At 39.4% G+C, this 22,776-nt stretch overlaps 1 protein-coding gene across 2 annotated transcripts in view; it reads right to left on the minus strand.

Annotated features, from left to right (window-relative positions):
* tdrd6a (tudor domain containing 6a) overlaps positions 1-22,776 on the minus strand; it is a 48,363-nt gene that overhangs the window by 6,099 nt on the left and 19,488 nt on the right. For both annotated transcript variants that reach the window (XM_081378167.1, XM_081378166.1), the window contains exon 2: positions 124-5,580. In XM_081378167.1, coding sequence (XP_081234293.1) covers positions 124-5,536 — 5,413 coding nt within the window. In that variant the 5' untranslated portion in view covers positions 5,537-5,580. The remainder of the gene's footprint in view (positions 1-123; positions 5,581-22,776) is intronic.

Raw genomic sequence — 22,776 nt, forward strand, 5'->3', positions numbered from 1 at the left:
TATATTATTATAATTAGGCCTATATTTAAATAAAATAAAGAATTAAAGGAGGAAGAACTCATTGTATAACGTGAACACTATCTTTAAAAGTTGTATTACAAAATGTGTCAAATGCAGACTTACCTGACTGAATGATCTCATATGATGGTGAATCTGGTTCCTCAACAATGCATAATTGAGAATCAGTGTTATTCATCAAGAAGCTTTCTATATTCTCTGAGGAAATACTAGATGTTGCTCCCTCAGATTGCTGTGGCAAAACTACAGGAAAAGGTGTTGGGTCAACATCTGTCTCTTTAGCAAAGGCATGCTGGTTTGTTGTGTCAGATGGACTTGTGAAACCTGAAACTGGTTCATCTTCTGTGATGCATGTGGTATCCAGGATGCTTTGTGTTTCAGAGGGCACTATACTGCAAGTATCAGATGAGGCAACATTTTCAGCAGTCATCTCAAGTGGGCCATCTTGAGCTTCATTTCCAGCTTCTGTATTTCTCAGTAAATCAAGCTGCTCTTGTTCAGAAAGTTGCATTTCAAGAACTGAAGTGCACGTTTTGTCGTCAACAAGCTCAGTGTCTGCATCAAGGGTAACTTCAGAGTCAATATTAACTTCAGCAGCCACAGAGTCACTGGCAGACACCAGTTCTGCTCCACTTAAGAGTTCATCTGATGGAGTTTCAGGACTTTGACTTTTCCAATAGCTTCTCATAGCATCATTGATGAAAACACCACTACAATCCAGCTTGACGAAGTGTGGCGTTTCAGAGTCCCCCATTTTCTCAACAGTGATATTTAAAAGCTTGTCATTAACTAGATCAAAAAAAGCATCTTCTGCCGCCTTATCCCAGAAACCCTTGGAAAGATCAAAACCTTCAAGCTGGCAGTTAAATGCCTGAGGGGGCACATCTGATAGCTCGGGTGGAAGTGCTTTGACATCACCCATGTTGACTTTTGATTCATTTCCATAGTCTACGAAGGTAATGGAGAGTGTGTCAAGGTCCCTAGATGTCACTTTAGCTCGATACCACAAATTGTCTTCATTGAAAAGAGCAATGCAAGCACTTCCAGCTGGCACAGAGTCCTCACTCAAAGTTGTATCTGATGCATTACCAGCAATCTGTAAAGCATCTGAAATCTCTTGAAGTTTGTCCATTTCCACATATTGGCACCAGAAGAGCTGAGGACCCTTGATAAATGAGGGGTATCCATTGATCATTTGACCAGCTGATATGTCAGGGTCCTTATAAAGGGTACAGACCTTGATATCAGACATCTGATGCTTGACACCTGTAGTCAAAAGCTCAGCTGCTGGTGCAACTTCATGCCTGCAGGTGGATCCCAGCACTACACCATTAACATTGAGTTTCACTTCCCACACGGTCCCTGACATTTTAACGAACGTGCACATGACCTTTTCAATGTTCTGATCAATTACTTGTTTGAAGTTGGGTGCAATTTCTTGGTCCACGCTGTCAACATTTAGTTTATGTACAGAACAGTGGATGCTGTACCTAGGAAACGAAGCAAATGATTGATCAAGACGACATATTTTTGAGGCAGAAATCACAGCCGTGTTTCCAAAGTCGACAAATTCAACGTCAATTTTGTCATCAATGTTTTTTCGTACTGCTGCACGGTACCAAGAGTTATCATCTGGAAACATTGCACAGACCATGTTTCCCTCACGAATCTCATTAGATTCAATGTTTGCGCTCCTTGACTGGTCAGCATTCAACTTCTCTACAAGTGAGTAAATGTCATCCTCATCTGCTGCAAACTGAACAAAGAAGCTACAAGGGCTATTGCAATGAGAGATGAATACCTCAGCTTCTAGACCAGGTTTTATTATTTTCACTGGGAGCGCCGATTCTCTGAGAAGAGCCTGGGACTTTGGTTTAACACCATCAGTTTTGTCAGATGTACATGGGTGACGTACATCACTTCTACCATTGGACTTTCTTTGTGGTTCATTTTGCTTCTGAGAATTATGGATTGTCCCAAAATCTCTTGTTGGATCCGGTCTACCATCTGTATGGAATCCCCACTTGCTTCGTGGCTGTTTTGATTCAACGTTTCCTCGTTGCGCTGCGTGACTTTCCCGGGATTGTTGAACTTGATCTGTGGTATCTCTCTTAAGACCTCTGGAACTTTCCTTTCCAAGGCTCTCTGCCTGAACTTGTGCACTTTGGTTCTTTGAACTATATCCTTTAAGTGGGCTTGGTTCAACTCTATGGATTTCATTGTGAAACTTCTGTCTGATCAGAGCATTCACTTGAGTTTTTCCCTCATAAAGTTCCACCATAAGCTTTCCTCCAGGTTCTTTTGCCACAATCAAAGCAGTGAAACAATGACTGTCCGCAAAATTCTGAAACCAATTTTCCACTGCACATGGCACATTTTCTGGCATATCTGACAGCCCACATTCAATTGCTTGCACTGGGACGGACATAATCTCTCCTGCTTCAATTGGAACTGGCAGCAAGTCTGATTTATCAACTTCCAATGTGTCGCCATAATCCACAAAATTGACCACCACTGACGGTTTTGAAGACTTTATCTGGCCTCTGTACCAAAGTCCATCTGTGTATTTTGCAAAGCAAACAGTTCCAAAAGTCTGAGGACACTTGGTTACCTCTAGCTGACGGCATAGGTAATTGACCTTGTCTGCAAGTTTCTCAATCTCATCTGAATTCCTGGCGAGATGGCAAAAGAACTGAGTGACACTTTTCACACAGGTGACACTCACTTCCTCTTCACATCCAGTCTTGACTCCGTGTGTGGAATAATAGTAGGTGTCCAGGCGAAAGGGTGGGAGAGGCACTCTCTTAGAGGGTGCACGATCAGCTAGGCGCCTCTGGACAAGGAGATTGCAAATGCTTTGGAATGGGGTCTCCAAGTCCACCACATTGAACACAACTTTCTGGGAATCATACATTACAGCAAAAATGGTGCATTTCAAAGGCACGTTCATGGATGCTGCAGTATCAACAAACTCTCGAAACTGTAATGTGGCTTCAGGGCTCCAGTCTATAGCTGAGTGGGAAACGGGGTGGATCAAATTATATAAACTACATCGAAAGGCTTGTCCTTTCATCTTCAAAAATGCTGGACTGATCTTTCGAAGATCTTCAATAGCAACTTTCTTTGTCTGCCCATAGTCAACGAACAAGACCTCAACATGAGGCGTTTGGTGTTTTTGAATGACCAAGGCTCTGTACCATATCCCAGTTTCAGGATGACGAGCAACACAAGCTGCTTCCAAAGGTGGCTGAAATTCACTGTGAGCATAGAAACGCTGAATATCTTGCATTAGCACTTCTAAGCATGCAGCATTTCGGGCTTTTTGGCACCAGAAGTCATTTGGACTCTCAATGTAGGATACGGCTACCTCCAGTGAACTTCCAATTGGAAACAAGTATTCCTTGAAAACCGATGCACTTTCCGCCACGGCAGAAGAACTGGAAGGCGTCTGAGGTCGAGTGCCTGTCAAGAATATGCCAGAGGTGTGTGTGGTTTTTAAACCACAAGATCTTACAACAGAATTATCCACAATGCTCTTTTCACTTTCTGCAAAATTTGCATTGCACAACAATTTATTCACATCATTTTCTCCATCTAAACTCGGGTCCACTAATTGAACCAAGTGAGTGTCTTGATGCTTGTCTTGTACGTGCAAATCAAGTTTTTTGTCTTCGACAAGTTTTGAAAAGAACAACGTAGCTCTCTCATCCCAGTGTTTCAGTCTCGATTTAATGCCATAGAGGGAGCACTTTACCGCCACAGCTGGCAGCTGCTGGAATCTCAGAGGCAACTGTCGGAGGTTGAAACAATCAACAAGTTCTGTGTTGCCATAGTCAAGGAAGTAAACTTCTGCTTTCTTGTCAATTACCTTATAGACAGCTGCTCTATAGAACACACCATCTTGGGCTTTAGCTGCACAGAGGAGACCAACAACAGGCTTTCTTATCAATCCTTCAGCGCTTGTTGGATTAATGTACAGATTTCCAAGGTCATTCATTAACTGGTCGAATTCATCAGCGTGACTCTGAGTTTGAACCCAAAACTTTCCAGGGTTGTCAACGTGCTGCACAACAGCCAGATGTGAAGTGTTAGGTGTGAGACTTTCTGTGAAAAAGACTGGTTTGTTCCCTTTAAGGTCAGAGTAGGTTTCGTCAATGTGTGAGATCTCTGTTGTCTCCAAAATCTTGCGCTTTTGAGATGATGGGCTTTTCTGAACAGCAAAATCTGCAAGAGTCATTTCAGAGTCCAGTGAACATTTCTGTTTCAGTTCAAACAATTTGTTGATGTTTGTGTTCTCCTCTCCATAAAGCGAGACATAGTGAACACCTTCAGAAAGGCTTTGATACTGAAACTTGGCAATCACTGTGCGGTTGAGCAGGAGCGATTTCAGATAATCAATTTGTGAAGCTGTCCAACCAACACCTCTATCGACTATTCCATGAAGGGAGCACACGTACGTTACGACAGGCATCCTGAAGAATTCAGAGGCAAGATGCCTGACATTCTCAACTTGTACAAATTGTTTCTTGCCATAATCCACCTGCAAAACCTCAACCACATTGTTGGCAGACATGACCTGCTGCAGCACTGAACGATACCACTTGCCGTCACTTCCTCTTGATGCACACGGGCTGCCCAAATTTTCAGGTCTAGCAAAATTTCTGCCAACTCTTCCCTCATAATGCTGAGTTATCTGTTCGGTTAACTTTTTCAGCTCCTGAGAGAAAACCTTAAGCTGACAGAATATTCGAAATGGACTTGTTACTTCTGTGACCATGACAGTCTCAACAGTATCAGTTTGTAGCTCTGGGTACATGTAGGCCTGCTGCTTCTCCATTTGCTCAATACTCTCAACTGGTTTTGGCCTAATGGAAGAAATTCTCTGAGGTTCTCCAGTTCCATTGTTGGTCTGTAAAGATCTTGCAACAAACTCCTTGAACCGATCACTGTACAATTTCTTTGCAAAGCCCATTTCAAACATCTGTCTGGACAGACAAGGAATGTCAAGTAGGAATGTTCGATGAGGCACAAGAACATCTTGAACCGAAGCATTGACTCTTCGACCACAGAAGGTCTTCATGAACTCGAAGGCCATCGCTGACCATTTATTTTCAGGAGACAGTGGTAACACATTGGCAAGAACACAGAATTCAACTTCAGGGGGAAGATAGAAAAAGTCACTTTTTCCCCATGCAAGAGTGTTAACAGTGGCACATAGTGTTCTGCCTTCATCGATTAAAAACACGCTGTACTCTTCAGTGTCTCTGGAAACTATACGGGCTCTATACCATGTTTCATACACTTGTACAAGGCACAAGTCACCAGGGTTTCCATCTGATTCACAGAAACTCTCTCTGGGGTATTGTATCTCCTTTTTCAGCTGCTGATAAGCAAATTTCCGGTCTTGGTCAAAATTTCCCCAAAACTCTACAAGAACACATGATGGATTCAGATTAACTCTGGTAATAAGTACAGGTACATTTGAACCTGTTGATGGGAGCCCCGGTATAGAACACATTGTGATTTCCTTCGTGACTCACTCACTCTGGTATTTAGGTGTATCTAGAAAGAGAGGGGAAAAGTGAAATGTATTACTAGTCCATAACCAAGGCTCATACTTAACAAAAAAACAAAACAAAAAGACATCCCATCAGAGGTGAAATTCTGGGGGCGTATTACAGAAAGATCCTAACTTTAGAATCCTTTCTTATCTGTTTGGTAACCATGGCCATTTCAGTTAGGACTTCATTTAGGAGAAAGGCTATTACAGAATGACATTTCTTAAATGCATAATCTCATCTTAACTACGGATAGGAAAAGGGTATTACAGAAGCATTCTAACTTGACAAAGAAATCCTAACTTAAGTCTTAACTTTAACCCCACTCCTAACTAGGGTTGGGTATCGTTTGGTTTTATTTCAATACTGGTGCCAAAACGATACTTATAAAGTATCGGTTCAGGCACCGGTACAGTTTTAAATTTAATTCATTCATACAGTGAAAACTAAGCAGTGTTTTATTTTTACATTTGATTATTCAGTTTCTGTTGTTAAATAAACCTAATGTAGGCCCCCCACCTGAAACCCTAAACCCCGTGGTTTACACTGATGTTAAAATAACTCTTACTTCTTATGCTACAGCAAAACACTGCTGTTCACTTTCAGAAGTTTTAGGGATGTTTTCTTGTCACAAAAAGAATGTGAAACACATATGTAGGTTACATAATCTTAAATATATTTTAAAGATAATTTAAGTTCCTTTTACACACTTTAAGCATTATCGTATCGCATATCGAATATTGCATTATTTAAAGGGGAACTTGGCAACTATTTCAACTTAAATCCGTTTAGAAATCATTTGGATGGTTAAATAACCTGTTCTGGTGAGAATGGTGACTTTCCCCGCACCCCCAAGCGTTCCCCGGCGGAAAACCAACCTTGCAACATGGGGACTAACGTCCCGGTAAGTTGGAAATAGGAAGTCTCGTGAGAAGCGAGAACGAGCGAGAAACACAAACTGCTTTACGGCAATTCAACAAACACACACGCCATATGATACTATGTATGATGTAGTGTTGTCAAAAGACCCGGTACTTCGGTACTAAATTTTTTTTAAACGTCACGGTACCAGGTTTTCTCAAACCCGGTACTTGATGCGCGTGCATGCCAGAAGCGCGTGCAGTTGCGTCCTCTTCATAAAAGCGCTGATGGCGATCGGCGGTGCTGCTGATGTGGTGCTGATGTTTTTGCGCGTGCAGATACGTTATTTCAAATGGCGCACGGCGAGCGCGCTCATAATAGAAGCGGTGCGCTCGTTTTTCCATGGGCGTTCATGGATGCATAGCAACGACAGACGCCACGGGAGAACAAACGTTTGTGCGAACTGTGCTCTACATGACGACAAGGAAGTATTAGCAAAGAATTAATTGATTTCTAGCCCTTGCATTAGCTTTACTACTAGATATATTTATGGAGATGAGAAATAAAAAGCCGTCATTAATATCAGTCCGTCCAGTATATAACTATTGTTTATTGTTAGGTCATTTTATCTAATGTTATCTAACAAATGGAATCTTATTGTAAAGTGTTTTTAATACTACAGTTTCCATCTTTGTAACTGTGATATACACTTTTAATATAATTATGTAAATTTAATCTAAATTAAGCTTTGGTACCAAAATTGGTACCGAGAACCGTGGATTTTCACTGGTATTGGTACCGAATACTGAAAATTTGATACCGTGACAACACTAGTATGATGTATTACCAACCTCGGTAGACATAGCTCCACACGATAAAGTTGGCCAGCTCCCATAATAACAAATGCACATGACAGGGTTTTTCCTGGCTCAAAATGAGGCGGAGGTGGTAAAATCCTAATAATGTATTCTAATAATAAGGTAATTAAATTTGTATTTTTCATAGATCATCATGTAGCCTAATGTGTTTCCCATATTATTGTAGTGGGTGGACCCTGGTACCTCTAGGGGGGTCCGGGGGCATCCACCCCCGTCAGAAAATTTTGTACATTTTAAAGATAAATTCATTAATCTGGTGCACTTTGAGTCACCCGAATCCACTGTTAAAAATATTAACCCATATTCGCCCATATTCTTTGATTTATATATCTGCATCTGATCATCACATTACAATTATTCAAATTCTCAGTGTTAAGCATGATAATATGGTAACATATCACACTGAAGTTGGCTGATTAAAAATTAACATTTATTTAAAATAAAAGTTCTTCTTTTGGCAAAATTACATTTCCTTAATAGCCTAAACAGAGGCTTTACTCCCTTCAAACTTAAATTGTCAATGTTTCATTACATCACTGTTTGAAAACACGGCTGAGTGTTGCTCTGAGATGCGATGATTCTGTGGTGATCTTTGTTTGGAACTATTTTCGCTGCTGAAACAGAACAAAAACAGTCATTGCGTCTAAAATGTAAGTGACTTAACTTTAACTATTTGTTTATTGAACTTATGAAATCAGTCTCAGTTTCAATCTTGATGGCATTCAGGAAAACATCACTCTGGTCGTGTGTGGCCTAGGCTATATTGTTTCTTAACTATAATATGTTATAAATAACTGCGCGAGCCTCAACAGCGCAACTTTGTTACCGTCAATACATTAGGTAGGCCTATATTATTATCAGCTATAGGCTATCAATCACCAATAAAACAGAATAATCCTCACGTATTCGGTGATTCCCTAGTTATTTTTTATTTTTATATTAAAAATTATTTTAATCAGGGCATTTGTCCGGATGGGTTACAATTCTCTCTCACTTTTCCCTTCAAAAAAAAAACAAAAACAAAAAAAAAACACGTGTCCCGGACAAGCGTCATTGTCGAGTCCTGATATGTTTTCCTTGATTGGTTTTCCCTGAAGAGAATTACATTGTTGAAAACGAAAATAAAAGCGTGACACACGTTCATTGCGTTTTACCGTGATGAGATTTCCGTGTCTTCATTAAACTCAACTCAGTATAATGATTTATCTGTCATCCACCCTCGATTAATTGGAACGGAATGTTTTTATTACTTGGCCCGCCCGACCCGCGGATTATCCGCGATCCGCGCAGCACTATGCGGTTTGAGAATGGACACAAACCGCAACAGAACTGTCACGGTGGAAAAAGTGTATCTGACCCTGACTGTCTGTCCGAGTTTTGTCGAGAGCCGAAGGCAGCACGAAATTTGACGGAGGCGGCCGCCTCATAATTCTCTATGCAGGAAAAACCCTGCATGAGCAGCGCTAGAATGGGGGAGGAGGGTGCCGCAAGTGAGATTTTTTTACTACAGTGTTGTGAAATATACGGCCCACAGCTGTAGGGGGAGCTCGTTGAGAAAACACGCAACAACAAAAGTGAAAATCAGCGAAGAAATGGCTAGAGTTGCATTTTATCGCATATCGCATTTTTCTCTATTGTTGTAGTAAACTTGCACAATGCAGGGCTCGCAAAATTTCAAAATCACTGGTAACTAGACATGTGCCGGTATTCGGTAATGCGATAAATCGCGGTAATAAATATGCACGATATTGTTATCGCGGGCTTTTCAAAATACCGTAAAAAATAATAGATCAGAATTTAGATTTATAGAACGCGCATTAGCTTATTTTCCATCAACCGCTTAAACAAACACTGCGTATATGCTGCGCGAAACACGTGCGCACTCTGATGTAAACAATCCCCACATGTAGAAGCACTGTGTGCATGCGGTGCAGTGCGCACTCTAGTCTAATGTAAACAATCCTCACATGGAGAAGAAGCATGGCGGAAGGAGGAACGCTGCCGTCGATTTATCCCTTCTAAAAGCAGAGCTTTCAACTCTACTCTTCAGCGTGAGACTCACGCAATCGTCACTTTTCACACGCTCTCGCGCCACACATCCATTTTCTCACGCAGAGAAACATCGCGGAGCAAAGAGGACACTGACACCCGACAGACTAGACAGAGCAGGTTACTTTTGATATCAAAACAATTCTCAGCTCTCATGTTCTGTCCATTTCATTACAAAATTCAGACAATAAATACCGTTTTGGCGCTTGTAAATGTGACGTGACCGATCGCTGTAGCGCCTCAGTTCAAACAAACGTCTATGAAGTAAACCGATCATCTGTTACTTTTTATTTAAAGATACAGTACAACTTACCTTAACTTAAATACTTAAAAGGTATTTATGCCTCATACATAATATCGATCAATCAGTGTTTTTCAACCACGGAAAGAGGTCAATAAAACTGCAGGTGAACAATTATGTCACAGAACGTTACATTTACCTCAGGAAAGCCATTTAATGACCAACACGTTAGTTGACTAGAAAAAATAGCTATAGAGAGGAGTATTTTGCTAAATATGTGCACTATATTCAGGGTTTTTCCTGCATAGAGAATTATGAGGCGGCCGCCTCCGTCAAATTGCGTGCCGCCTCCGTCTGTCGGCAAAAACTCAAGACGGAATCACATGATTAGATACCTCTTTTCCACCGACACGGTTCCGCAGCGGGTTCACGGCCGGTGTCCATTCTCAAACCGTTCTGCGCATTTCGACTGCATCAGAATAAGCACGAGCCCGGCCCTGGCCCGAGACGCTCAGGCACAAGCCCGACGCGTGTCCGACAGCTCATCAGAATAGGCTATCAGCCCGAGTCCGACTCGAGTCCGTTTTTTTAAATTATTATTACACAGCGGCAGCCTTCCCTATTTGCAGGCATTAAAATAGGCCAGTTTTGTTAGTTATGTGTCTTTTCATTTCTTTATCAAGTTAATTTAGACAAATGTTTGGAGCATTTTTTTTTTTTAAATGACGACCAAGCAGCCGAACCGACAGCGAGTAGCCTAAAACATGTTTGATCAATTTAGCCTCTCAAATCAACGCTAATAGGCTACTTTACTTGGCTATAATCCATAGATAGGCTATAAAACACTTCAAGCATATCACACAGACAGTTAATTTAACAAATGATTATTTATTAAACCACAGTGAGTAAAACAACGTTTTTTGTAATACTGAGGCAGGCTCAGGCTGTTCGAACCAGCGCTCGCAAACGAAAGGAGCAATAGCCTATCTAAACAAATTAAATTAAATAAATTAAAAACTAACTTGCAGGTTATCTTACCTCAAAAATGCACCACAGAACATGGCCATTCTTTTTTCCAGTGGTTCCCAACAGTTAAACGAAAATAAAGTCCAATCAAACGAAAAGCATCAGTAGTTTCCAACAGTTAAACGAAAATAAAGTCCAATCAAACGAAAAGTTAGAGCAGTCTCTTACAGAGCATCGTGGAGAAAAAGAATAGCATCCACAGTGTAAGGTTTTAACCCAGTCCTCCTCTCTTCTATCACTCTTCCCGCTGCGTTTTAAGTTGGCCGTCGGCGATTTTTCTCTTAATATTCTCCATTATTTGCACATGACATGAGTTGAATCGTGGGTCGCGCTGACGGGAAACCTTCTGTGTGTGCGTGCGTGCATGAGACTGTCATGTCAGTCATATATGTCACTGTGTAATTATAAGATTATGAAAGTTATGAGGTTATGAAATGTCTTTCTATGTTTGTTTTTCTATCGTCGTCGTCAACTTCTCATATTTTTTTTTTAGTTAATGTCTAAAAATATAAAAAGAAGGATAACCCAAAAAAGCCCGAGGCCCGGCCCGCATGTGAATTATGACGTGAAAATTGGCCCGAAGCCCAGCCCTAGGGGCGTAAATAAGTCGGGGCCCGTCGGGCTCGGGCTGAAATGCAGGGCTTTAAGCACTTAAACGTGCTTGTCTCAAACGGAGCAATGTACATTTCTGCGAAAGCGCACGAGCCCCTGCCCCTCCCCCTTTTCAACATCACCTGTCAGTTATCACAACCACAGACGCACGAAAGTCAAGAAGCACCTTCTCTGCAGCATCGAAGTGCCTTCACTTTCACAGCCAGGTACCGATAGTGTTTTTGTTAAGCTCTTAAACCACTTAGTTAGGTTACTTAAAATATATCCATAGATAGAGCCAGCCTGACTTAGGCAATAGCCCGAAATTCTTCTGCCGTTTTTATAAAATAAGCTATCACAAGCAGCCTAACTTTTGAAGTAGCAGTCACGTAATTTACTAGTACTGTTTTGTAATTTCATGGCTTACTAATTTCAGTTGTGTAATCGTAGTTTTTACAATTATATTTACATTCAAGTGATTTAGGCTACAGGACTTGTCAGATGTTACCAGCCCAGTAACGTTAACATCTGACAGGACAGGTTCAAGTTCATTTTTCTGAGGTGAAGAAACTTTATTTCGAAATAAGTTACGAAAATAACATTAGAATAATGACACTGACATAGCCTGACCACATCTCATCTGACAGTAGATGAATCAGGTAAAGTTAAGTGTTTTTTCTCTGGGGAGTCGACTCCAAAAGAGTTGCCTCTGACAGAAAAGTTAACCGCTTTTTTACGCACATCTTTCAAAATAAAAGTCTCGTGTCAGCAAAACAGAATTTGTTGTTGTTTCTTTGACTGCACACTCCGAGACCCACTTTTGTGGAATTTTTAGGCACAATAGTCAATTTAGACTATTTTTGCTTTATTTCATCAATGAACATTTAAAAATTATAGTATAATTTCATCAGTAATCACATTACAGTTACTGATAGTAGAGGCAGTTTACAAAAAATAAAAAATAAATAGTGAATGTTAAAGAGCATTGTCTTTTTATGAATTGGGGAACATTCAGGTAAATTGTTTAATTTCCATCCAAGTATGTTAAATTTCTTAAAAAAGGTTCCCTAAATTAATGCTACAACCCATTAGTTTAATGTTTTCAGCTTTGCAGATATGGCTTCTGGTAGAATCAGTGATTACTTTAAGCGAGTTCGCGAGGAGGATAACAATGAGTGCAGGTGAAAGTGCAGACACAATCTGAGAATTACAAGCAGTTACAAAGTAATAACTCATGTTACTGATGAAATGCAGTACATTTATCAGGTCTGAAAGTAATGCACAACCTCAAGTAGTGAAAATGACCAGCGAGGGAGAGGATCAGTGTCAGAGTGCACTACACAAGTAAGGAGAGGGTATTCAGTTATCAGGTCATAAGGAGTGCATTAACGTAAAATTGACGTTTGACATGACTTTTTACCATCTCAGATTTTCAAAAAAACACAGAGCCAGTGGCTTTGACTCTCAGTGGCTTAACAATTTTACCTGGCTGAGACATAGTAAGGAGGGCATGACATGCTATCTATGTCAAAAGCATTGTGCCCCCACGATGCAGCTTGCTACTGGCTTTGTGAGACAGCCTTCTACAAACTACAGGCTGGATACATTAAAACGACATGAGATTACAGCTATCCATAAAGCAGCAGAAGAAAAAGAAAAATGCATTAAAGAAGGTAACACTTTTACAAAAGCCTTTAATTACAAAAATTCATATATAAAAGTTGTTTTTAAAAATATATATATTTTGTCTTTAGGGAAAACACTGCAGCGTGCCATAGCTGCACAAATGGACATGGACCACAGGGCTCTTGAAGGCTGCTTCAAAATAGTATATGAATGCCTCAAGCAAAAGTGGCCTCACCACACCAGTTATGAGCCCATTATTTCCTTGTGCAAGCGATTGGGCTGTGCTTATTTTGATGGTTTGAATGTAAATATTGCAGCCATTTACTTATGATTGTAAATTGAACATTTCCGCATAATCGCACTACCAAGTAGATCAGCTTTATTACTTTTCTTTTCCTAGGTCAGTTCCAACACCAAATATACGAGCAGCCATATAATTGACGAAATGGTGGAAATCATCGGCCAGATTTTAGATGAACAGCTGGTGGCAGAGTTGTCCAAATCTCCAGTGTGGGGATTAATGGTTGATGAGACCACTGACATCTCTGTCACTAAACAATTGGGTCTTGTTGTGAGGTGAGATTACTTCATACAATTAAATAAAACTGATGTGTATATTCTAATTAAAATTACTTGGACTGAAAATATATTTTTCATATAGTTTTTTGGGACCGGACAAAGTGGGAAACACTGTAGTTAAAACCAAAGTTCTGCATTTGGTTGAAGTGTCTTCCAGGGATGCTGCAGCTTTGTATGACACTATAGTAAGAGTCATCAGAGATGACAAGGTGCTGCCAACCAACAAGTTAGCCTCTTTCGCCAGTGACGGAGCTGCAGTAATGATTGGTGAGTTGTCTCTTTTGCTTTTACCTTTAATTTAGGTATTTGATGAGATTGTTAAATTGATAATTTTTTATTCTTTTAGGGAAAAAAACTGGAGTCGGTAAAAGGCTACAGGACTCTTTCCCTGGCCTGATAACTGTGCACTGTGTGGCACATCGCCTGAATCTGGCTGTGTCAGACTGCATTAAGGGACAGAGGGGACACCCATACCTCGTCAAATATGCTAGGACTGTTGGAACGATCTTCTGGTTCTACCAGGCCTCCAGCAACAGGATCAGCAGTCTTAAGGAAATGGAGAGGCTTTTTGAACTCCCACAAATCAAACTGCAGGTTAGCAGTATTCAGTATTAGATTATTCACAGATTTGCTTTTCTGTCATTTATTAAGCTCATCAATGAATTTTGTAGGGAGGAAACACTACCAGGTGGGAGTCAAATAAGGAAGCAACAGACGTCATGCGTCGGATTCTCCCTGCTCTCATTGCAGACCTCTCGCTCCAAGCCCGAAATGAGCCAACAGCGCAAGGATTGTATTCCTTCGTAAAGGATGCATTCTTTCCCCCTGCTCTTTGCCTAATGCAACTTGTCCATGAGAAGATCCACCGGCAGTTTTTGGTTTTCCAAAAGAGAAACCTTTTTTTCTCCCAGGTGGGGGAGGAGGTATGCAATCAATACCAGTCTTTTCTGGCCTTTTTAGACAATTGCATGGTGTTCCTAGCTAAGCTGTCATGTTTGACCTTAGGTCACAGTGCTGAAGACATCCCTGACACAGCTGAAAGAGACCAGCACAGTCAAGGACCGCTGGCAGGCATGGCTCCAATCAGATGCTGGTCTGAAGCCTCTGCAGGATGAGATCCCAGCATATTTCAAAGATGATGTATGGGAGAGATTCAAAAACACTGTAAGTATTATAGTGTATGACATACTGTACGAATTAATGTATGTGTACTCAAGAACTGTTTTATTGATATTTGTTCAAATCTTCTACAGGTGATGGAGCCATTTTTGACTGCACTGGTTGAGAACATTGAGAGCCGATTCCCAAACACCAGCAGTTTGTCTGCATTCAGTGTGTTCTCTCCCAGACAGATTTTGACAAACTCTGCAGACTATGGGGATGTTGAGATGAGGACAATGGCAGAGCAGTTCCCAAGACTGAGGGAGTCTGATCTTATGTCTGAGTGGGACTCCTACAGACTGAGAGTGAGAAGTCCTGATCTGAAGGTACTATACTAATTGCTAACTGCACCACCAACACCAAAACAGTTTTAAAGAATAATTGTATTTTTTTTCTTACTTTGCTCTACTACAGACCAAATCCCTGGAGGAGGTGCTTCTGTGGCTTGTATCTCCAGAATCCTCTGAGCTGTATCCCACCCTGAGCCTTGCAGCTGCAATTGCCCTCACAGCCCCTGTCCAGACTGCGGACGTGGAGAGGCTATTTTCTGCACTCAAAATTGTAATATATAAACACTGATATAATCTGTGACTCCATGGTTTCAGAATGTCTATCTATTCACAGGAATGGAAATGTGGCTATTATTGTCATAGGAATAATAATATTCAATTAGTATTATTATTTTCTATTTGTTTAGCTTCCTAAAACACCAGTGTGAAGGTAATGTAGACTAAAGCACTAAATCATAACTAAAAAGAGTGTTTAGTTTCCTTTAAAGTTCAGGTACAAGTCAATGCACTTTTCTTTGTTTAATTTGCACACTGAACATGGGATGGGGCTCTTAATTTTGAACTCTCTCAAAATGCACCAGATTAATAAATGCATCTTAAGATGTAAAACAATTTGATAACGTCCACCAAACAGTCTCACAAAATGCTATGTATGACAAATCACAAATCCTGTCTCAATCTAAATGCTAAGTTTCTTAATGTTCTAATATTTTTTTTTCTTAAGGTTAAGACACCATTGCGCAACAGACTAAAGAAGAGGCACTTGGATGTGTGTTGCAAAGTTGCCATTGATGGACCAGATCAGGAGGCCTTGGACTACAAAGAATGCATGAAGAGGTTTTATAAAATGAAAAATCGGAGGCTGAAATGTTCTGCTTCTGGTTGTGCACTGTGTAGTTGATAATGCAATGTTTGAAAAACCTGAAAGAGACACATTTTTCTGGTTGTGAAAATGTGTAAATGAAAGCAAATGATTGTTATTCAACCACAATGTTGTTAATATGGCCCCCTATGAACTGTAAATAAAATCGAATTATCTGATTATTAAAATACCAAAAAAAAGAAAGAAATACATGCTTGTAAAAAGTGGGGGTTTTTTTGCACCTTCTAGTGGTCATTATACATAAAAAGGCACACTACATGAAAGGTAATTTTCTTAGTTAGCTGTTAAGTTTTGAAAAGATTTCTTAATTTTTGCATTATTTAAGTCAGGTTAGTAACCAGACTCAAAGTGCACCAGATTAATGCATTTATCTTTAAAATGTACAAAATTTTCTTACGGGGGGGCATGCCCCCGGACCCCCCTAGAGGTACCGAGCTATCGGATTTTGCCACCTCCGCCTCATTTTCAGCCAGGAAAAACCCTGATATTACATTTGTATTATATTTTTTCTTGTGTCATAATTGTTATTATAATGAAAACCAAATTATATTTAATTTAATTTGTTGATTTTTAACCTTTAATAATACCAGCTGATAGGGATCTCTGTATGTTTACAGCATTATGTGAGATATATTTTTTTCTTGAGAAAAATTAACATGTAGGCTATCTACTGTAGCCTACCTAATATTTATCCAAAGAGTCAATATTGAATCAAGATTGAAATCAAATCCCAAGAATTAAATTGAAATCGTGAAAATTGTGTAAAATTCTGTTCAGTTAGCAAATGTTTTGACAATCACAATTACACCTATTGTGATGCAAGTTGTTTTTTTTTCTACATCCCCCCCAATCCATCTGTTTCTCTTGAGCAATTAAAATATCGTGATAATACCGTATACCGTGATAAAAGCTCAATCAATTAATCGCAGCATGAAAATTTGATACCGGCACATGCCTACTGGTAACCCATCGGGCAGGCACTTTTCAGATTTTGGTAGCCCGAAATGAATTTTACTAGCCCAAATAAAAAGACAATTTTTAATGTAGAAAATTGGTTAGGAGTCAAAACATTAATCAAAAACTTTTTCAAAACACAAATTCACTATTAACTAGTTTCATTAACATGCAGATGGCAGGGTTTTATCATCACTGAGGTAGGGATGGCTCGATACCATAATTTTGGTTTCGGTACGGTACCAGAACCTAATACCTCGGTATCGATACTAAATCGATACCACAGGTGACAAATAACCAGCCTCAAAATTTAAGTGAATTGAAACAATTTTATTAAAAAACACTGCTTGAAACTCTGCAGTACTGAATGTGCAAACAAAAAGTATCAAAATGTTAAAATAAATAAATAAATAAAAAACAGTCAGGGAACTTACAGTAGATTAAATTTTGATTTTGAAAAAAAAGAAAGAAAGAAACCTGAAAAGATACAATTAAAATAGGTTAATATCTATAATAATTGATTAATATAGAATAATAATAGAATAATGAAATGACTCATTTTTAGCTGTCATGCATTAACAGAGAATTATCAACATTTATAGCATTTATTCATCTTGGTTTGATTACTGTTTGGTTTGTGTTTGGGTTCATATTAGTTTAATGCATTGCATATAACGTAATGTTAACATGCTAAACATGTATTAGTATATTTAAATAATAATTACTGATTGATCTAGATTAATAAATGCTATAATACGGTTAGGTCAGGTTACCTAATGAATGTTGACAAAATAGCTTAAATGTAAAGTGTTACTCTAACATTCATATTAGTAATATCCATATTACTACTATTACTCTAGATTCCTTAGATTCCTCTAGGGGTCGCATTCGCCACAGCAGCAGTGATATGCCATTCATTTTACTATCACTAATACTAAAATTAATATCACTAATCTCTTTATTCATTCAAATTCAATTAATATATGATTGTTTGAAAGTGCAAAAATTATGAGACCTAAACTTCATTGGTTCTAGCGTGTCATGCAAGCACATTTGAGCTTTCGTGTTTACCGTGTCATATTTAATTGATAAGCTTTTATGTATGTGCGCTATGAATAAAAGTCTAAATTAAAACAGTTGAATGATGGACTCACTTGTCGATCTCTGAACTCTTTGAACAAGTCAGGATGATCAAGTAACAAGTGCTCAACGTTAGCCAGATTTGATGTGTTGCCTCCCGTCGCAAATTTAAAGCAGTGTTTGTAGAGCGGTGCATTGAGGTCTGTTGCTTCACCTTTCTCATTACTTTTGTAGGCAAAGTAATGCTATATTTCACTCCTACTGCTCTCTTTTTTTTATTAATTTCGGGCGTGTAGAATGAGCTTCATCTGTTTGATCCATCGTGTTCCTCCGTTGTCACCGTTTGCCGGTTGTGCGTGACCCGCGTCAGTTTGGGTAGCGCACTGCCGCCTAGCGGTGAACTTCGAAACAGCAGCGCATTAAATACCGAATTGAGCAAAATTATGATATTGTACCGTTTGAAATATAATATATACCGGTATTTTTGCAGTACCGGTATACCGCGCATCCCTACACTGAGGTCCCGAATGTGATGTAGGCTAGTTAGAGGGGTTCGGGAGCACCCCCGAGACAATTTTGATTTCTCTGATCTACATATGTGCATTTTAAGATGTTTTGAAGGCCAAAAAAAAATTTGGATAACAATAGCTTTAAAACAATGTCACGCAGCTGATTATTTTTCTCTCCTCATCAGCATCACACTCATTTTCTCTGTTTTTCTCTTGCTCTGTCTAAAGACCAGACAGTCTGTTTTTTTGCCCCTCCTAAAGCTCCCCTGAGCTTTGACTGATATAGGCTTTTCATTTTTGTCTGTCAGTCAAGAAAGTAAACAGGGTCAACTGACAGGTTGATTTATGAATCATTTTCTCAGACCCTTACTAGGAAAGCGAGGTAGCCTAACTAAGTTAATTAAATTCATTCACAATATGTACACAGGGCTTGACATTAAAGGGGGGGTGAAATGCTATTTCATGCATACTGAGTTTTTTACACTGGTAAAGAGTTGGATTCCCATGCTAAACATGGACAAAGTTTCAAAAACTAAGTTGTACGTTTGAAGGAGTATTTTTGTTCCAAAAATACTCCTTCCGGTTTGTCACAAGTTTCGGAAAGTTTTTTTCGAGTATGGCTCTGTCTTACGTAAGATAGAGCGGAATTTCCTTATATGGGTCCTAAGGGCACTTCTCCGGTAAGATCGCGGGCGCGCGCGCACTCATAAACCAGAGCAAGAGAGTGAAAGCAGTTCGCCCATCAAAGCACCCTGCCCGGCTTTTGGGAAGTCAATGTCACCAAAGAAGTGTGTTTTTGGTTGCCAGGGCAAGACAACCCTGCACAGATTCCCAAAGAACCCAGCGTTAAGGAACCCGTGGATGGAGTTTGTTTTCCTGAGCATAAACGGAGTTGTGTAAGACTGTTGTTCCCTGCATTTCGACGATGATTGTTTTATAAACAAAGCCCAGATCGACGGATTTGCAGATCGTCTAATGCTTAAGGATCGAGCAGTCGCAATGATAAAGGTTCGCGGTCGTGCGTTGGAACCGGACGGTGAGTAAAACTGTTGAACAAATGTCTCTGTGTGTTGTTAGCTAGGCGGGTAAGCACAGCTAAGCTTCGCCCACACGGCCCGCCGCCAGCCGCTCGGTTTTTTCCGGAAAGACTCGGTACAGCCTATCTTTCAATTAAAAATATAATAAAACAAAAGACTTTTTGGAGATATGAAGCAGGGCTCGACATTAAGGCTTGTCCGCTTGTCCGGGACAAGTGGATTTTTTTGTAGGACAAGTGGAAGAGAAAATTAGTTGTCCCACTGGACAAGTTAAATTTCAAACAAAATAAAATGCCATGTTACTTCACGTTATGTGCCACTCATTACGTCTATAATTTTACCGATTTAATTTTACCGATTTGAGACGTCGCAGAACTGCCAGATTCAAACTGTGCTTTCGCGTGTTGGCTGGCGCTGAGCCAGAGTCGGACGCGTTCAGCGCTGTCATATATCACAACTACGCAGTGTTTTCAACCTCATGTTTATTTTTGGTTTCAGATATTTAAATACACATAAGCACGAGTAAAACAATACATTTGGAGTTTGTAAAATACACACTGATGTCTGTGGAAGCAGCAATAATCTATTCAAATATAATTTGCCGACATGTGTTATTCATATCAGACAAACATAGTGGAAGTAACTATAAAGTTTACTCTATTCTTCTCAGTTCACTGGCCACGTTCTTGCATTTATTTTGGGAGAAACTGATGAATTCACGTGCTGTAAATCCGACTGACAGGACAACATTGCGGCGCCCATCTCATATAGATCAAGATTATTTATAAAGGTTTTTAAACGACCAAACACACTCACACGTATTTGAGAATCGGAATATCAGACAGGCATGTTGATTACATGGTAAGCAAGTTTGTGAATATTTTGAATAAAAAAGAAAAAGCGAAATAAAAGTGACACATCTGTCATACAGTATTATTGTGGCTGCGGTGTATCGCGTGACGCGTCATCATGGAAACATTAAAGGGAACGTTCGCCTTGAAAAAACTCACTCTGGGGGTGGGGGTGTCAGCTAGAATATTTTAAACTTATGCGTGAAAGGGTTAAAAAAAAGATCAAAAATAAATATTTGTGTGTGCTGTAAAGTGGTTAGAAAAAAATCGGAATCGGCAGGTCAAACTCAATGAAAAATCAGAATCGGCCTAGAAAATTGTAATCGGTGCATCTCTATCTCTTATGTCAACAAAATTATTTTAGATATAGTATACAGTAAGTCTAGCTAGCTTGCAAATACTGAGGATACCTACAAGAGTCACCACTTCCTCTGGTGATACACTGCACACCAGCGTGCAAAGTATTACTTTGTATTATGGAGTCTGGAGATCTGGAGTCTGGGGATCCTTACTTATTGTTGAAGGGGAACTTTGTTCTTGGGACACGTTCCTTTCTACTGTTTCAACTGAATTTTATTAATATTGGTAGTGTTTGGATGCTTTCAATGGTTTGTTCGAATTCTGCATTAGCAAAACACAAAAAAAAAAAAAAAAAATGATAAAATTATAAATCTTTACCCGGACAAGTGACTTTTGTGCATAGACAAGTAAAATATAAATTTACTTGTCCGAAGGACAAGTGCCTCAAAAAGTTAATGTCAAGTAGGGCTGGGTATCGTTAAAAAAATTTCGATACCAATACCGATACCTTGATTTTGATACCGGTTCCTGAACGATACTTTTTTCGATACCAATTTTATGAAATCCATTTTAACAAGATTACATAACACATTACCTCAGAAAAACTTTGGTTTTATTTTTTTCAGTTTGACTCATGCTCCTTAGTCAGTGCACAAAGGAACAAAAAAAAGCACAAAGGAACAAAATATTCCTTATACATGTACATAAGGAACAAAATATTGTTTTATAAAGAGCTCATGCTCACCAAAGCTGAATTTGTTTGATCAAAAATACAGTAAAACTCGTAATATTGTGGAATAGTATTCCAATTTAAAATCTTATTTGAATATATTTCAAAATGTAATTTATTCATGTGTTGTCAACTTTGAATTTTCAAAATCATTACTTCAGTGTCACATGATCCTTCAGAAATATGAAAACAGTTTTTGGAAATTATGATACATTTTTTCATGATTCTTTGATGAATAAAAATTTCAAAAGAACAGCATTTATTTGAAATAGAAATCTTTTGTAACATTACACGTTTTAAGGTCATTTTTGATCACTTTAATGCATCCTTACTGAAAAAAAATCTGACCAACACATTTTTGAACGGCATTGTACATTCAGTAGCCTAAATTGCTATATAAGCACTGTCAGAGTGATCAACAAGGTATCTCTTCATTTACCAGTCAAAGACGGAGCAACTTTCTGCTCTTATGTTTACTCCGTGCTCTGTCAAGGTCTTCATCATATCTGTCGCGGTACCGGTCTTTGCAGCAATTATTTTACCGCAAATACTGCATCGCGCGCTGTTGGCATCGAGCCTGGAGAAATGTAGCCACACTTTTGATCGACTTTTCCACATCTTTAGGGTATTGTGAGTGTGTGTGCTCGCGTCTCATTGAGTATGTGCGCGAGTTTGTGTGTGTGTGTGTGTGTGTGTGTGTGTGTGTGTGTGTGTGTGTGTGTGTGTGTGTGTGTGTGTGCTCGCGTCTCATATGAGAATGTGCGTGGACAGTTTGTGTGTGCGCGCCTCATATGAGTAGGCTATGTGTGCGGAGAGTTCCGCGCGTCTCGTGTGTGTAGAGTTTGCGTGTATGTGTGTGAGCGACTTTAGGCATGTCGTTGTGCATTTCATATGTATTTGTTTGAGCACTGACGTTGACAAGTTAACCCCTTAGGTATCGAAATCTGGTACCGAAAAACAAGTCATTTTTCGATACTCGATAGTATCGAGGCAATTCGGTCGGTACCTAAAAAGTATCGAACTCGGTACCGAATGTCAAGCCCTGTGAAGGATGCAATATTACTCTATAGGTACTCAAGATTAACAGGAGATTGAGTGAAAATGAGCATTTCACCCCCCCTTTAACTTTTTGAGGCACTTGTCCTTCGGACAAGTAAATTTATGTTTTACTTGTCCATGCACAAAAGTCACTTGTCCGGGTAAAGATTTTTTTTGTGTGTGTGTGTTTTGCTAATGCAGAATTCGAACAAACCATTGAAAGCATCCAAACACTATCAATATTAATAAAATTCAGTTGAAACAGTAGAAAGGAACGTGTCCCAAGAACAGAGTTCCCCTTCAACAAGAAATCAGGATCTCCAGACTCCAGATCTCCAGACTCCATAATACAAAGTAATACTTTCCTCGCTGGTGTGCAGTGTATCACCAGAGGAAGTGGTGACTCTTGTAGGTATCCTCAGTATTTGCAAGCTAGCTAGACAAGCTAGCTAGACTTACTGTATACTATATCTAAAATAATTTTGTAGACATAGAGATGCACCGATTACAATTTTC

This window comes from Scardinius erythrophthalmus, assembly GCF_964197995.2.
Source record: "Scardinius erythrophthalmus genome assembly, chromosome: 11".
In the NCBI taxonomy this organism is placed as follows: Eukaryota; Metazoa; Chordata; class Actinopteri; order Cypriniformes; family Leuciscidae; genus Scardinius; species Scardinius erythrophthalmus.